Source organism: Bos javanicus, chromosome 24 (assembly GCF_032452875.1).
Source record: "Bos javanicus breed banteng chromosome 24, ARS-OSU_banteng_1.0, whole genome shotgun sequence".
In the NCBI taxonomy this organism is placed as follows: domain Eukaryota; kingdom Metazoa; phylum Chordata; class Mammalia; order Artiodactyla; family Bovidae; genus Bos; species Bos javanicus.
The window spans coordinates 58,158,262-58,176,180 of NC_083891.1; the positions used below are offsets into that span (position 1 = coordinate 58,158,262).

General features: G+C 48.2%; 1 protein-coding gene across 1 annotated transcript; it reads left to right on the top strand.

Annotated features, from left to right (window-relative positions):
* Positions 1 to 4,837: 4,837 nt before the first annotated feature.
* On the top strand, positions 4,838 to 17,460 carry GRP (gastrin releasing peptide). The gene is made up of 3 exons (XM_061400343.1): positions 4,838 to 5,100; positions 11,913 to 12,140; positions 17,258 to 17,460. Exons 1-3 carry the CDS (start codon positions 4,962 to 4,964, stop codon positions 17,293 to 17,295), a joined length of 405 nt encoding a protein of 134 aa, XP_061256327.1. The 5' UTR covers positions 4,838 to 4,961; the 3' UTR covers positions 17,296 to 17,460.
* The last annotated feature ends 459 nt before the right edge of the window (positions 17,461 to 17,919 follow it).

The window sequence follows — 17,919 nt, forward strand, 5'->3', positions numbered from 1 at the left end:
TATGGAGCGCAGGCTCCCGGGAACAGGGGCCCCAGCAGTTACAACACGTGGGCTCACCAGCTGTGGCTCCCGGGCTCCAGAGCGCTGGCTCAGCAGCCGTGGCACACAGGCCCAGCCGTCCCACCGCATGTGGGATCCTCCCAGACCAGGGACGGAACCTGTGTCTCCTGCACTGACAGATGGACACCTCACCACTGAGCCACGAGGGAAGCCCTTACTTTCATTTTAGGTTTAAGGTATTCGTTAACAAAAGAAAGCATTCATTACACACAAATAAGCAATTTCAACTTTTAACAGAAGAATATTTAACTTAATTTCAATATACAGTCATTAGGAAAAAAAGAAATGGAAACAGTAGAGGGAAGTAACTATATATATATACACACATCACCAAACAGGGCTGGCCTGCGTCCAGACTGGAACAGCACTGCAAAGTCCCTCCTAAACAGCAATCTGCAGTCCCAACCGGGAAAGGGTCCTGGGTGGTGCATCCACCCTACGGGTGAGACTTCAAATAGCAGTTTTGGTGGCTCCTGCTTATGATCCCAGTCCTCAAACTGATATCATCATCAGTTTGTGCGCAAAATCGCAGCTCTAGTTTTACTGTAACTTTTACAATGCTATTTAACCCCAAGATGTCTTAGACCCTGGAGGGTTGGCCAGACCTCCAGGGACTCAAGAATTCCAAGACCCACTTCCTTTCTTATCTAAAGTGCCACCTGCTTTCCGGTGCTTGCAGGCAGGTACAGAATCCGGACGGTGTCCAGGCAGGTTGGAAGTGGGTCAGAGGTCTGCTCTCCTGCTTCTGAAGCCTGAACAAGATTTCCTCCATTTTAATTTCACTAAGAGCAAGTTATTTAACCCTCCTGTGCCTCAGTTTCCCTGTCCAAAGTGTGTTAGTCGCTCAGTCGTGTCTGACTCTTTGTGACCCCATGGACTGTTAACCACCAGGCTCCTCTGTCCCTGGGACTCTCCAGGCAAGAATACTGCTGGAGTGGGTTGCCATTTCCTTCTCCAGGGGATCTTCCTGACCCAGGGATCGAACCCAGGTCTCCCGCATTGCAGGCAGACTCTCCACCGAGTGAGCCACCAAGGACGCCATCCGTCTATAAAGCAGGACAAATTACGCCCACGTCATAGGACAGCTGTGAGGACTCCACACCCACCCACGCACAACACTTGGGACTCGAGAGATGCTCCCTGGGTGGCAGCTACCATTTATAGGGCCACCTCCTCGGGGATCAACATAGCACATGGCATTGGGTTAGGCAGTGAGCAAGGAAATTACGCCACCTCGACACTCACATCCAAGATAAAAATTAGCTTGTCCTAATTATAGTTCTCCATTATTAATTAAAACAGAGAAGTAGCTGTCAGTCAATAGAGACACATGACCTCGCTTGATCCTCCTAACACCCTAGGGAGGGAGATGTTGCCACATCAATGGAGAAACCGGGATGCAGATGCCAAGTCACTGGTCTGGGTCACACAGTAGGTCCTCAGTGGCAGAGGCAGAATCGGAATGCATGTGCGTACGGGACACCAGTGCCTCCCTGCCAGCCCCTCCACCAGCTGCTTTCGAAGGCTGCTTGCTAGGCTTTGGACTGGACTTGGGGCTCGTGGGGCCTCCTACTTCAGCAAGACCTGCCCTCAAAGCCTTCCTAGACACCGAGGTATACATGACCAGTGACAGCAAAACCAGCCCCTAAACCTTGAACGGAGGACCCCCCCTGCCGCCCCCCCCACCCCCCCGCTGAACCTAGACTCTCCTTAGGACAAAGTTAGAGATGCATGAGCTATCTTCCATAGTTCAAAAACCCATTCATTTACCCCTGATGAAGCTGCAAAGATGAACTAAGAGGCAATGTTTCACTGATGTAAGCTAGAAGGACATTGACTCTCTAAGGTAACACCGGTGACTTCAACCTGATTAGAGACCGTGATGGACAGAGAGTTCCTATGTCTTTGATGAGTGAAAATGAGATTGAAGCAATATGGCTTTTTTCACCGTAAAACAAACAAACAAAAAAAACATAAAAACCTGAACTCATGGAAGAGAATAATAATAATAAATGCTCTTAATGTAGTCTGGGAGTCACCGAGCTAAACAGAAACAGCAGAAGTCATGAACTGTCAGGCCGAAGCCTGTGCATGAGCATCCGGGGAGGAGAGCCGTTGTGTGTGAGACGTCAGGGTGCCTGCCCTGCCCACACCTTCTGTTTAGGGAACACTTTCCTGAGCAGAGCCCTGGGGAGTGAGCACTGCCATGTCTCTACCATGTGTCCTGATCCTGATAAGAGCGCATCGGACAAGGTGTATGTGCTTAGTCGCTCAGTCGTGTCCGACTCTCTGCAACCCCATGGACTGTAGCCCACCAGACTCCTGAGTCTGTGGGATTCTCCAGGCAAGAACACTGGAGTGGGTTGCCATGCTCTCCTCCAGGGACTGACCTGACCTGGGGATGGAACGGCATCTCCTATGTCTCCTGATGGGAGGTGGCTTCTTTACCTGCTGAGCCATCGAGGAAGCCCTGGACATTGTAGACTCCCTCATCTTTAAGCTGTTGGGCAATCTAGAATCCATGTACTGTAGCTGGGTCAAAATAATGAGCTGGGTCCATCACATTTTTCTCTTGGAAATCAGGAGTTGGGAAACAGAGATGGAGGCAGTTTCCAGTAGAGTTGGAAGACAGGAGGCCAGGAACCCAGCCCACCTGCACACACATGCAAAACAAATGCCACTGAAATATCATGGCTGTTGGATACATCGATCTTTTGTGGAAGCAGCTAAAGGGTTAAGATCCATTTAGAAAGATTAGATGAAATGTTCCCAAATGGGGAATTCAATGAAGGAGTACCCTAATTTGTGCCACAGAGATAAGAGGGTGCAATGCCCCACTGAGCCAAAGCAAGTGATGTATCTAAGCCGGAGACTGGGTGCAGAAAGCCTGTAGACCAGGGGTTTAGAGCAAAAGCTGAAATGAATAGAGGAGCCCAGGTGCCTCTTGGCCTGTAACAGACCTAAGAAAGAGTGGCCTGCCTGAATTAGCTCTTTCTGTAGAACTGTTCCCACATTTTATTATATTTACAGTTGCTTTCCCTTGGTCTCATAGTGGGAAAAACTTTATTAAAAGATTCTAAAATAATCTTGATTAAACTAAGGGGAAAGGATATTTTTCTATAGCTTAATCTGGAGACAGAAAGGTGTAATGCCCCTCAGAAGGCATGGGGTTGCAGAAGGCATTTGGACGCGAGCATTTCTCAGGTTAGCTGTTCATTCATCAAACAGCTGCTGTGTGCCACTGGGTCCAGGGGCTTTGCAGGCCCACAGGGGAACGAGACCCCGTCCCTGTGTTTAGGCGAGCTCCCCGCCAAGTGGGAGGCAGATGACCTACAGTTGGTCATCTGATGGTGGAACATTTGCTGCCTAGTAAGCAGAGCCTGGGAACCCAGAGGGATGGAGTCGAAGCTGATGTGGGCTTTCCCCCTTAATTTTCACTTGGGGGCATTCCCTCAGGATCCTATTACTCTATTGTCTGGCTAATAATAGTGCTCTTGAAATTAGTGCTTGTTTGAACCTTCTAGCCAGACACATGCATGGAGATACTCTTCCAAGCTCAAGAACACTCAGTCATGCGACATGCACATGTCACCATCTGAGACTGGCTCAGGTGCATTGGGCCACCAGATAGAGAAGAAGGTATGATTTCAACTTAATTGGTATCAACAGCCAGTACTGACCCGGAACACCAGCAGGGACCCACCAGCGAGTGATTCACCAGCACTTGGAGAGGAACAGGCACGCGGGAGCGCAGCAACACACCCCCAGCTCTGGCAGCCGAATCGTGGGCAACAGCATCCTCCCCGCTTCCAGTCACTGCGGCATGGCTATGGCGCCCACCCGCTTTGTATGCATGGCATTGAGAATCTGGGGAGTTGAGCCGGTGGCCCTTCCTCATCTCCGAGAACAGAAGGAACAGAGCAAAGATGCCCAGCCCCAGAGGAGTGTGTCAACAGCAGTTGAGGGACAGTTTGCGCCGTCTGGTGGGCGCAGCCTAGGGAAACCGGCATAAAAGCTTCTTCCATTACGCGGACGCTGAGGAAGGGAACCAGGAGGGTGGTAAAACTGCTGCTGGTTCCATCACATTACACGTCTTTCCCGCTCCAGCTTCCATTGCACCTCAGGGGCGGGGACGGAAAACCCAGGTTGGGTGAGGGTATTTGCTGGAGGTGGTGAAGCGGCGGGGGTTAGGGGCGCTCTGCAGGAGGAAGGCGAAAGTTTCGTGGGCTGGGACGCGAGGAGGGAGGTGGTCCCCAGAGCGGAAAGGTCTGAGAATCACAAGTGCTTTGCAATTCGGGCTCCAATCCCCTCCAGCAAAGCCCGGCCTAAAAACATCCATCCTCCGTGTTCATCCCTCTCTACAACCCGCGCTCCGCCGCGCCCCTCTCCCCTGGGGTCAGGCGGCCGCGTCCTTGCTCCCCCTTGCTGGATCCGAAGGCAGCTAGCCAGGAGGCGCCCTGGCCGAGCTGCGAAAGGAGGGGTTCACTACATAGTGTTCGAGCGACGGCGTCGAGGGTGGAAAGGAGTCCGGTGTGGGGTGACGGGCGGCTCTACGCGGGAAAGAGAGAGGCGCGCGGGGTACACCCGGCTTTTTCACCCCTGGGCGGGAAGATGGATGGTTTTCGGATACCGCGGTCCAGCGCCCTGGCTCTCGCCACAGGGAGACGTCAGAGCGCTCGGGGCCGCGGCGGAGGAGCCACCCCCCCCCCCCCCCCCCCCCCGCGCCCGCCCGCCCGCCCGGGCTTGCATATAAAGCCCCGGCGCGGCGGCGGCCGGAGCAGAGGCGGGCGGCGGCGGCGGCGGCGCTCCTCCGAGCTCCGGGTCCCAGGCGTGCCTCCGCGGGCAGAACGCGCTCTCCGCCCAGCCTAGCCACGGCGCTCCGGGCGCTTTCCGCCGGGACCATGCGCGGTCGCGAGGTCCCGCTCGTCCTGCTGGCGCTGGTCCTCTGCCTGGCGCCCCGGGGATGGGCCGCCCCGGTGACGGCTGGCAGAGGAGGCGCGCTGGCCAAGATGTACACGCGCGGCAACCACTGGGCTGTCGGTGAGTGTCCCGCGCGCTCGAGTCCCGGCGGGGCCAGCCCGCAGCCGGCGCGCGTCTCCGCATCTCCCCGCGTTCCTGCGGCTCGGCCTTGGGGGGCTGGGTTTGCTCCGACCTTTCGACCCAAACGCCCACCCTGCCCTTCAGCATCCAGGGAGGCCGTCGGTCCTTGCCGCTGTCTTCTGTCCTCCCCAGGACACCCACCCAGCACACAGCTCTCCCACATCCCAGAGGTAACCCTCCGTGGGCATCTCCCTGCAGCATCCTTTATCCACCTAATCCCAACCCTGTCTGGCATGGTTCTCTCCCCGAACAACTTTGGGGATCCGGGTCCCCAGGGCGTCCCGGAGCCCTGGTGCAGCCCAGCGGCTGCGCCTTTGCGCCTCCCAAAGCTACAGGTGTGGGCCTGGGGCGCGGCGCCCACCCCGCCTTTCAGATCCGTTCAGCGCTTGAATCCCATCTCGGTTTGGAGCCCGCCTGAATTTCCTCAGGTTTTTTTTTGCCTTGAAGCGATTTTCTTTTCTCTGCCCTTTTGCCTCCTTTCCCTCTTTCCATCCAGCAGGCTCCGCGCTCGGGGAATCGCCCGGTCTCCACGCGGATCCCGCGTCTCTGTCCCCAGAGTCCCGATTTCCTCCGCCTCTCTCGCCCTCTAACCTCGCTCCTTCTCCCTGCCCCTCCGCCTGTAAGTCCCGCTCTCCTGGCTTGGAGGTGTGCTGGTCCCGGCCCGGCACCGCGGCGGGTTGGACGCCGGGCCGCGGAGCGCGCGCTCGCTGCCTTCCCGGGCCGCCCGGAGCGACCCCGCCGCTTCTACATCACCCCGGAGCCCTCTGCCGTGCGGAGCAGAGGCTCTGGCAAATAATACAAAGCATTCGGCTTCCTCGGCCACCTCCCCTCTATCCCACAGCCAGCTACAATAACCCAGCATTTCCCCGGAAGCCAGTCGATCCCTAGAGAGATGTCAGGCGGCGTGTGTGTTTCACGATTTCCTTAGTCATCTACTTAGGAGAGGTGGGAGGGTGTGTTGGAAAGATACCTGCTAATTCAACTGTTAGAGGCGTTACAGCATTTCTGTGTGAAGACTAAGATGCATTTATGTGGCGGGCGTGAGGTTAGAACTTCAGGCGCTCAGATCTGGTGCCTTGTGTGGGTTTCCCCGCAGAGAAGCGGAGAGCTCTGGGTTGCAATAGCGCAGTTTTCATGACTACTTAAGGAATCATTTGCCAAGTCCTCAACCCCAGACAGGAAAGTATTTGTCATCTTTGAAAGACAGCGAAGCCCAGGAGCCGGGGTATAGAAAGGAAAGATTGGAATGAGTGAAAAGCCTTGTACACCCAGAGAGAAGGACATTCGGAAGGTATTAAAGAAGCCAAACCTAGAATTGATACGGAAACATCTGGGTGTGTTTGAGGGGTTCTGAAGAGCTCTGGTTCTACAGGCCCTTTATGTCTTAGTGCAGAAAAGAATTCAGGGAGAGGCAAAGAGATGGATAAGAAGTGATTTATTATAAAAGGATGCTTGTGAGGTTGACAAGTTGGCCGGTGAGAAATGCTGCACCCTGAGACCTTACTGGGCTATGGTTTCATGGTCAAAGGAAAAACAGGGAGGGAGAGAAGAACTTCTTTGCTTTGAGTAGAGGGTCATGCTTCCACCATCAGCTCATCCTACAGGTTGGGCGGGGCAGTTCTGTGGTCCCTATGTGGTCAAACTAGGTCTACAAACTGTTGTTTTCTGTGTGTCCAGAGAGCACGTCCTAGGGACCATTAAGTTACTGAGCTCACTGGCAGGATGTAGGTCTCATGCCACCATTGATTTGTTGTTTAGGGACATGTCTCATACTTCTGTTCCATGGTTTTGTTGTAAGCAAGCCTGCTTGGTTTTGTCATTACGCAAACCTGCTCTCTTGAGTAATTGTGAACTTACAGGGGTCTCCCATATTTTTCCTACTTAAAATCCCCTAGTGGGGTTAACTACTTAATTACCTATTTTGTCCCTTTACTCTGTCCTTATCAATACTTACAAGGGCTCCTGGGAGTTTAGATCAAGTGGCCATTGCCTAGTCTGGCCAGCAGCCAACGGGCTGAGAAGGTGGAAACCTCCAGATTTCTAGCCTCTTTTTGCTCATACATGTGTTTGTACCAAAAAGGCTCATCGTTAGGTAACCCTTGAAGGCCAAAAGCAGAACAAGAGAGCTTAGCGGGAAAGCTAGAGTTAAGTTGTTTCTTTTTAAAGATTAACTCTGGGGACTTCCCTAGTGGCCCAGTGGTGGTGATTCCGTGCTCTCAACTTAGGGTCCAGGGTTCCATCCCTGGTCAGGGAGCGAGGCCCCACGTGGCACAACCAAGACCCGGTACAGCCAAATACATACAAATAAATAAATACATAACAGTGTCCTTCGAATTTGTCTTGGACTATAGTTGCTTTACGAAGCTGTCTTGGTTTCTGCTGTACAACAAAGTGAGTCAGCTGTAGTGTGCATTTACCCCCTTCCTTTTGGGTTTCCTTCCCGTTCCGGTCACCGCAGTGCCTTAAGTGGAGTTCTCTGTGCTTCACAGCATGTTCTCATTAGTTATTTATTTTGTACACAATGTCAACAGTGTTTACGTGTTCATCCCCAGCTCTCAGTCCTCCCGCCCTCTCTTTCCCTCTTGGTATCCATATATTTGTTCCCAGCTCCAAAGTGTACCGACCAGTGGCACTCCAAATTGTCTTATTCTCTTATGTGCTTGCAAACATGCTCATTTTCCTTTTTCAGAGTTGTGCAGAGTTGATGAAGGGCAAGAGGGAGGTGATGCAGAGCATCACATTTGAGTTGAAAGTGACTCAACTTTTTTCTGCAGTGGCGAAGGAGTTTGCTTTGGGAGGACGTGCCCTCTATTGGCCTGTGAGCACTCACAAGCATGAACACCACGTTAGGCTTTAAACTGAGCTTTCCGCTCTAAGTGAATGCCTGTCCTCCTCAATCACTGAAGACACGCAGTTTGGTTTTAATTAAAGCAAACGAAAGCCACATATCGCTGGCCATGAAGAAGCTGTCAGCACAAATTTGCAGGTTTGTTAAGTGATTTGCTTCTTCCAGCTGAGAGGAACGTGATGTGGCCGTGGAAAAGAAGTTAGCAGACTGAAAACTTAACCAGTTCTTAGCTGGCTTGATCTTCATGGAAAAGTTTTGTGTGTGATGCAAATACAGGTCAGCACTAACGCGGGGCCTCTCCCCTGTGCGCCCGTGCAGTGTTTCTGGTCATCGTTCTGACTCTGGTGTGAAGCGTGCTGTGGAAGGCTCCATTCCAAACGCCAGTGCTCAGCTGCAGAATGGTTTACATAACTGTGCTGCACCAGTCACTGGGAGACATGGCTGAAGTATCCCTCCCCCCTCCCCCCCGAAAAAAAGAAAGAAAAACCAGCTCTTATACCCAACACTTTGTGTTAATAGATATTGTCTGAAGTTAGGATAATCTTCAAGTTTGCAGTTCAAGAAAATTCTTTTCTCTTGCAAACCTGCCATTTTAGTGATATTTTTAAGTGATAAAAAAGGACAAAACCCACCCCCACCCCAGCGAGGGTTTATTTTTTCTAGTGCCTGTCTTTTGTCTGTGCTGAGATCTCCATTAATGTGATATGGACACATAACAAATGATGATGGGAGAAGAGATGGAAGTGGGCATATCATCCACGTTGTCATGGAGACAATTATTTGGTTGATGGTCGCTAGCTAAGTAAGTAGTGCATTAGGACCCAGGGGATGTGTGCTTCTCTGGAATGTTATAGGTGGTACACTTTCCTTAGAAAAAGACAAAAGTCTGTGGTCTAGGGAAGGGAGTCTGAACACCCACCCACCAAAATGGCAAATACTGAAATTCAGTACAGGGTCCCCATAGCTATGTGTAGCTATGTGCTAGGCTCCGTCATGTCTGACTCTTTGCAACCCCATGAACTGTAGCCTGCCAGGCTCCTCTGTCCAGGGGATTTCCCAGCCAAGAATATTGAAGTGGGTTGCCATTTCCTCCTCCCCTGGCCCAGGGATGGAACCTGAATCTCCTGTGTCTCCTGCATCGGCAGGCGGATTCTTTACCACTGAGCCACCCTGGAAGCCCCCAAGGTCCCAGGAGTCTATGTTAAATCACCCACAGAGTGGAGGCCTACGTTAGCCTTCCATTGTAGAAAAGTCACAAAATTACTCAAGCATGACAAAAATGAAGTCCTTCTTTGTAAAAACATCTCCATCGTCCCTCCGCTTCAGTTCCAGCATCCTAACTAGATGACAGGCAATGACCAAGAGCAAGAGCACCTGAGGTCATCGTTGGGAGCATCAGATTCTAGTCCTGCTTTCCCATTATCATGATTCAATTTCCTCCATAGTAATAAGGCCAAGTGACTTGCTACTTCCTGGGAAGTTGTGCAACATAATCATTTTGATGGCTAAAGGCAAGGTTATTTAGTGCATGTCTGGACACCAAGTTCACCAAGCAGATAAGTGGGGAGCCAGCCTTTCAAGATTCCAATCCTTCAGTTGGGACAGTATCCTCAATCGAGTCTTAAAATTGTGTGACGTGTCAGGCCCTAAGCGACTTGGCAAAGCTCACACTGCAATGCAGGGAAACCTCATTTTCAGGCTTCCCAATGCGCACAGAATTAATTTTTCTGAGTCACATAATGAGTCATGACATAGTGATATATGATTGCCATTCCTTTTGATGACATTAGAAAGCCTTTTGTAAACCTCATCCTTATTTCCAAGCCCCAGAATGATTTCTAACTGCCTTACGTTCTTAGGAAGTTCAAAGACACTTGGAAAGCAGTGTAATACCGTAGAGTCTGGACTGTGAGCTGATTTGAATCCAGAATCTTTCCTTGCATGTGTGCAACCTGTGGCAAGTCTCATTTTCATCATATTGATTGGGGTGTGGGTCAAATGAAGTAGTCCGCATTGAAGCATCCTGTGGACTGTACATCACACACGCAAGCAATAAAGTCACGGTCTGGGCTTCTTTCTTGGTAGACAGAGCTGTTAGGAAGGAGCCTCGTTCCATTTCACGTGGTCTCGGGGTCTATCAATAACCTTTTTCACGGCCTTTGCCTTACATACTTCTAACGCCAGTCAACACTAAAGCCACAAAGAGCTCTTTCCTTGTGAACTTTAAATCAAATGCACCATAGTTTTATTACTGTGAGAAATTAAAAGTGTTCTAAAACTCAATTACGCAGACTTCCCTGGTGACTCAGTGGTAAAGAATCCACCTGCAATGCAGGAGACTCAAGTTAGATTCCTGGATCAGAAAGATCCCCTGGAGAAGGAAATGGCAACCCAGTATCCTTGCCTGGGAAATCCTGTGGACAGAGGAGCCTGGCGGGCTACAGTCCATGGGTCACAGAAGAGTTGGACACAACTTAGCAATTAAACAACAACAAATCCAATTACAGAGAAATGAGGAAAATCAACCGAAGAAAGTAAATAAGATAATGTGAGTATATTTAAGCCATGGGCTAAAGTGTTAGGAATGCAGTCGTTAAATTTCATCCCCTTCTGATCCTCTGGCTATCCCCATTTGCGTACATGAATTTTTATGTTTTTCGTGGTTTGGCCTCCTGCATACCAACTTTTATTTGTTTTTATGGCAAATGCTCGTCTCTGGAGCTCCTGATAGACTTTTTTGACCATTTTAACCTCCAAGAGAAAAATACTGCATCTCGGTGGCTGAAACGCATTGGCAAGAACTTGTCTTCAATTTGTTTTTCATTACAAACTGTAATTTCTAGGTACAATTTTAGGTTCAGTCTCAGCTAAAATTCTAAGAAAGTTTAAATGAAAAATTCCTTTGGTACAGATAAGAGGAAAGCAACACCTTTTTAATCATACAAAGAAGAGCATGGAGACTTTTCAGGAGAAATTCAAAATTGACTGGGGAAGATGTTCAGATGCCATTCTTTAGCTGGGAATAGAATTCTATGCACACAGAACTGGTGATAGAATTTTAGATATGGAAGGTTCCTTCGATGTCATGTGACCCAACATGTTCATTTTATGGTTGATAAAATTGAAGGCTGGGGGTGCAAAATGAGAGGTCACCTGGCTAGCGAGCAGAGGGACCAGACCCAGGGCTCCTGAGTTGCGGTTCTGAATTCTGTCCATTCATTAGGGATTTTGAGCTGGGAGCAAAATCTGTCTGTTGTTTACAAACTAACTCCTCCTACTAATAAAGTGCAATTTATATTGCATTTAGGAGGAAGAAGCACAAACACAGTCGGTGCCTTTTTAAATTTCTCGTTCATTCATTCCCCTGGGTTAAATTAGTGGCATGCTATTTTGGGTTTTGTTGTTTTGATTTTTTTTTTTTTTGACCCAGAGTATATGCTTATTTTATTTTTTATGAATGTGGCATTGAACATCCTTTTTTAAAACTGGGGTATAATTGACATCCAATGTTTTGTAAGTTACAGGTGTACAAGATAATGATTCATAATTTTAAAGGTTATACTTCATTTCTAGTTATTATAAAATATTGGCTGTGTATGGTTTCTGCTTTTGCTGCTGCTGCTGCTGCTAAGTCACTTCAGTCGTGTCTGACTGTGCGACCCCATAGACGGCAGCCCACCAGGCTCCTCTGTCACTGAGATTCTCTGGGCAAGAACACTGGAGTGGGTTGCCATTTCCTTCTCCAATGCATGAAAGTGAAAAGTGAAAGTGAAGTCACTCAGTCATGTCCAACTCTGTGTGACCCCGTAGACGGCACCCCACCAGGCTCCCCCGTCCCTGGGATTCTCCAGGCAAGAACACTGGAGTGGGGTGGCATTTCCTTCTCCATTCTGCTTTTGAACAGGACACTTAATGGGAAAAAAGAGTGTGGCAGAGTCCCCACAACTTCATGAGGAGGAGAGCCTGAAGGAGCAGCTGAGGGAGTATGCCCAGTGGGAAGAAGCGACAAGGAACTTGCTAAGCCTCCTACAAGCAAAGGTGGCCCGAGGCCACCAGATGCCTCCATGGGAGCCCCTGAGCATTCACCAGCCTGCCTGGGATTCCGAGGACGTCAGCAACTTCAAAGACACAGGTTCGAGACTCAAGGGTACAGTGAACATACTGGGGAGGTGGAGGTCAGGAGAGGTGGGCTGGGGCAGGGGTGAAAGGCGCATGGGGAAATTGGAAGAGGGGAAGTTTTTTTGCAGGGAAGAACAGAGCTGCTCTTCATGGTGGCTCCTGCAGGCAGATGCTGTACACACTCAGAGGATGCGTGGCCAGTCCCCATGCTAGCTTTTCTTTCTGACGTCATCAATTATCTTTCCTCCTAAGACATCGAATTCCTGTTTAGGAGTTTTGTTAGCAATTGTGCATTGGTAGGGTTTTTAAATTTACCACATCCTTCCCCAATATTTTGATCGTGAGGCCATAGATTATTTGAGTTGATCCCTGTGGAGCTATAGATATGTTTGTTCATGTGTATGTATTTTAAAGGTTCATTTATTTGGCTGCGCTGGCTCTGAGCCGCCGCACCCAGGCCCTTCGGTCTTCGTTTCAGACCTCTTTAGATGCAGTGCGCAGGGTCTGTAGGTGAGGCATGTGAACTTTTAGCCTCAGCATGTGGGATCTAGTTTCCTGACCAGGGATTGATCCCTCGACCCATGCATTTGAAGACGGATTCTTAACCCCCGGGCCACTAAGGAAGTCCCAATATATGTTTATTCTTTGATGAACACTAGTGGAAGAGCTTTTACAAGAGAGCATTCTCGTTTGCTACTTCTGATGCAAGCCAGTACCCCTTCATATTTGTTCCAAATTTACCTAGTTTGGGTCTCATCCGAATATTTTAAAACTTGGTGAAAATATCTCAGGTCAACTAATCCATTCTGTATGTGATTTTACAGAGGACAGAGGGAAACATTTATACCAAACTGGCACTGTTAGGTACAAAGACAGTAAACAAGATGAAAGAAAAAATAAAATTTATAGGAAAAAAGCGGGGCAACTGAAAATGAGATGTCTTGTTAACTTTTAAGAAGATTCCCTGAAATTTATGACAAAAGGCAAAAGTAATCATTGAAATCCTCCTAATAATAATAGCCAAACTAACACAACATTGTAAATAAACTCTACTCCAATAAAAAATTAAAACGAATAATAACCACTAGGTCAGTAAGTATTTTCCATAATCCAAGAGCTTACCTCTACCCATTTCCTCGGGTGGATGCTCACAGCAGTCTTAGGAGGGAGATTCAGGAAGGCTCTCTTCGTCTCTCCGTTTTAAAGGTGAGGAAACTCGGAGGCTGGTCATGCACCCTTTCACGGGAAAAGCCCGTGGGGTCTGCCTTGGACAGTCCGCTGCTGTTCGAGGGGGGAATGGTCCCTGCTGATCCTAGAGATGAAGGGTGTGGGAGGCAGTGGCAGCCTTCCCTCTTGCTGCTTCTGGCGAAAATAACATCGTACTTCCCTCGAAGACCTTGGGGAGCTCTCACGTGGTTACCTCTGACTGATGGCTCCTTAACAGAGGCTCCGGGCTGGTGTGGCTAGGCCTTGGCTGGTCTCTTACAGCCTTTCTGTGTCAGTCTACTGTGGGTTCTCTGTGCTGAATGCAAACAAAAAAAGTTTATTTGTTGCATTAAGCACCTAGAGAGAAAGTCTCCTCTAGTCTTTTTTCGGAAAGAAAATCTGGATTACATCAACTGATACAGAAATAAGTACCAACTTTGTGCAGAGCCCCGAGGAACTGATTCTCTGGTCCACACTGGTGTTATATAAGCTCCCATGTCTGCTAATGAATTGTGTGGCTCTGAGGGTTCTGGGGATTTGTGATTGACCTCTTGGGCCCTGGCTGACCTGGGCTATTCTTGGTCAAGTGCTTTGCTGGACTTCCCATGGGTAGATATCCAACAGCAGGGCCTTCTCCTTGGTCAGAAGACTAACCATGATCACCACCATAAAACCCTCTAAAATAGCAAACACGGAAATGGACTTACCCTCACAGAGCATTCATAGAATACCACCTCTCCACACCCCGGCTGCCCAGGTGTCTTAGTGGTAAAGAAGCCGCCTGCCAATGCAGGAGACCCAAGAGACTCGGGTTTGATCCCTGGGTTGGGAAGACCCCCTGGAGAAGGAAATGGCAACCCACTCCAGTGTTCTTGCCTGGAGAATCCCAGGGACGGGGGAGCCTGGTGGGCTGCTGTCTATGGGGTCGCACAGAGTCAGACACGACTGAAGTGACTTAGCAGCAGCAGCAGCAGCTCCAAAAAGGTCTTTGAGTGGCAAAACTATAGGATAGATTGGGTGGGCAGTTACAGAGGGTGGCTGTTTTAAGGGGACGATATTTATCAGTATTGTAGTGTGAGCTGAAGAAGTCATCTTTTTCTAATCAGGCCCTACTTTCCATTACATCTCTTTACGCTCTGTTCCTCTTTTTAGTTTCAGAAAGCCCATCTTATTTAATTCTACCTCAGACTGAATAACTAGCTATTGCACACACTGGTCCCCTTCTTTTGGACTTATTTCCCAGCAGCATGAAAGACAAATTCACTGGTTAGTCTTTGCAGAGACCAAAACGGTTGATCACTTCTCTTGCTTTAGAAACTCCACCTCAGTGAAAGTATGTTGATATGAAAATTGAAAACATCCTACAATTATCTTACACAGAGGAAGTACCAAGAGAATCATTCTATTAGAAATCCTTATATCTCTCAGTGTTAGAAAGAAGTTTAATAATTCAGCCAAGCATTATCAGAATTAACAGCAGGACTTTTCTTAAAATTAAAAACTATCCTCATGCTCCCCTCTCCCATTTTAGTAATAAGGCATCAAGTCCTGTTGCCAAACCTCCCAGACCTGGAGTTACAACTGAGCATCTTCCTGTTTCATGACAAAGATATTTACTTGATTCAGGAAAAGATTTGTATAAATGCACACCGAACCTAGACTAGTATATCATGACCAACAGGATCCAGAACTTTATTAGCAATGAAGGCCAATAGTTTTTCAAGGTTAAACCTATATCTTTTAACTCTACCCTTCTCACAAAAGTTAATGGAATTTTCCCCTTATGGTTTCCGTAACATGAAACAGGGTTCAGCTCAGCTACAGAATCTAATCCATAATCCTGGAGGTGGCTGTGGTTTGTCCTGAGTTTCAGTGAAGGTTGAGGCAGGTCTTTGGGTTCCTTTTGTAATCTGGACCCAGCTCTTTTTTTTCTTCTTCTTCTTTTTCAGACTCGCATTTTTTCTCTTATTTGGTTGACATGGGGACAGGCACCTGGAGAATGCATTGCAAGGGGTGTTATGGAAAGAAAGTAAATGTACAAATTTGCCCTCACTTTAAATTTTTTTTTCTTTTTGAGTTAGTACTATTTTAATTTAGTTTGGCCTCACCGTGAAGTATGCAGGATCTCAGTTCCTGGACCAGGATGGAACTTGTACCTGCTGCATTACGAGTGCAGAGTTCTAACCACTGAACCACCAGGGTATTCCCTGCCCTCACCTTTAAGGGACTGCTCTGACTGTTCCATCAGATCAGCAAAGGGAATAACTTTATTTATTAATATGTGAAATGCTCTAAAGGTAGCTCCAAATATCGTAAAAACAACATACAATTGAGAATACTAAAAAGCTGCTGATCATCCTGACCATTTATATGAAGGAGCAGAGTGAAGCCGGCCCCCACCTCAAATACAGTTCCCTCCTACCCTAACCATGCACCCTCTCCCGCCTCCAGGCCCTTGATTTTCTTAGGCTACGCAATCCGTCTTTTTATTGTCACTGTACTTCCGTTCTCTTGAGCCGAGCTCGCAGATTCAATATTCTGAGCCAATGCAGGGGACTTCCACGTGCTTGACCTCATCTGACCCCTGTGTGAGCGGGGGCTCGTATCACAAATGTGCGGCAGCATCTTCAGGCAGGCGGGCGACCCTTAACAGTGCAACCTGGCCTCCTGGAGAAAAGCAAAGCTAATTGGCCTGTGTGGGAATTGAACCTGAGGCCCTGGCTTCATTATCACCTGGTCAAAACAATCGAGCCACTGAGCACGTAATAACTGGCCTGAGAATCTCAGTAATTCCTTTATTAGGAACAAATGGCTGGTCTGGATGTTGGGGAACCCGAATTACCGGAGAATCTTGGAAGGTATAATAAGCTCTCATCTGGATGAAAAGTGTTTTCTCATCTCAGTGGATAAAGGGTGCTGTATGGGAACAAAACAAGCAGTTTAAAATCAAAGCTACTCATCCTTTCTTCAGTCTTAGTTAATTTGAACAGAAGCCACAACAAGCCAACCACAAGCACTGTAGAACTGGCAGAAACCCACATTAGCTCCTCTTCCCAAGTTGCCCACACGACTGCCGTTTACAGTCACGGGTTTATAACGGGTAGCTGTGTAATTCATGAGCTAGCTTTGACTTGTGGAATGAGGCTTTGCCAGAGAAGCAAAGTAGCAATTAAGATTCCACTGTTCCCTAGCAATTCCCCCACCCAGCTGCTACTTTAGTAGCAAATTCCTGGAAATAACACATTTCCATTTCCAATGTTAGTCAAACTGTACCTGTGTAAATGCACTTATCTGTGAAGCAGAAACAGTGGCAAAGAGAGCAGACTCGCAGTTGCTGAGGGTGGGAGGGGGTGGGGGGCGGATGAATGGGGAGTTTGGGATTAGCAGAGGCAAACTGTTCTGCACAGAACAGATGAAGCACAGGTTCCGCTGCACAGCACGGGGAACCGCATTCAGCATCCTGTGGCAAACTGCAGTGGAAAGGAGCAGGAAGACGGAATGCACATGGGTGTGTAACGGAATCACTTTGCTAGAGCGCAGAAATTAACACGTTACAAATCAATTACCTTTCAGTCAGACACATTTTTAAGAAAAGTTTTCTTAAAACTTTGTGAATATACAGAAAACTTTGTGAAAATATATATGTGACTACATCTGTGTGGTCACATCAGGACATAAAGTAAGCTGATATACCAAAAAGACCTGAAAATAATGTGGCTCCCCAAAAAGAGGAAGTTAATTTCCCTCTAGGGGGACAGCTGTGGTTCTAAGTATTAATGTGCTCAGAGTCACCTGGAGGTCTATCAAGCTCCCAAGTGATGGTTTGTTGGGAATAGATTTACTTTCTAGTATTAGACTTCAGCATCACTAACTACATTTGCTTAACTCTTTCTAATATTTTTTAACTTGGACTCTTCACTCCAGGTCCTCAGCATGAAGGAAGGAACCCCCAGCTGAACTGACAATGACGATGGCCGCCTCCCTCAAAGAAGCAAAACAAAATCCTTAAGAAACTGCGTTCTATGGGCATCAGTTCTACTGGATCATCAACAAATTTCCTTTGTGCAAAATACTTAACTATTCTTGTACCTTTCAACTTTGACTAAAGTCATGATTTTCAAGCAGCATCTTCTGGTTTGAACTTGTTTGCTGTGAAAAATTGTCCGTAAAGAGTCTTCTAATTAATGTTCTTTACATCTAGGCTGTCTATTAGATTCCAGTCCCCAACCTGTTACCAGTCACAATAAAAGCTTAAACATACTGTCCAAAGGGCAGGTAGTTCTCTTATTTTAGTTTCAGATAAGAGGGAGTGATTAGTACTGAGATTAACAAACAGCTTGGGACTTCCCAGTGGTTAAGACTCCGCCCTCCATGCAGGGAATGCGGGTTCAATCCCTGGTTGGGGAACTAAGACCCCACGTGCTGCAGGGTGCAAACACACACGCACCCCAGAAAACAACAGCAAAAAAGAAACAAGCAGCTTGATAATAAACTTGTATGCTTACAGATGGAGGTGGGCTGAGTTTTTAGCTTTCCCCTCTGAAAGCCACTTTATTGATGAATATATATATATACACACACACACA

Coding starts and splice junctions, on each gene's coding strand:
- GRP (XM_061400343.1), top strand. CDS start 4,962: ATGCGCGGTCGCGAGGTCCCGCTCGTCCTGCTGGCGCTGGTCCTCTGC. Junction 5,101..11,912: donor CGGCAACCACTGGGCTGTCG/GTGAGTGTCCCG, acceptor GCTTTTGAACAG/GACACTTAATGGGAAAAAAG. Junction 12,141..17,257: donor CAGCAACTTCAAAGACACAG/GTTCGAGACTCA, acceptor TCTTCACTCCAG/GTCCTCAGCATGAAGGAAGG.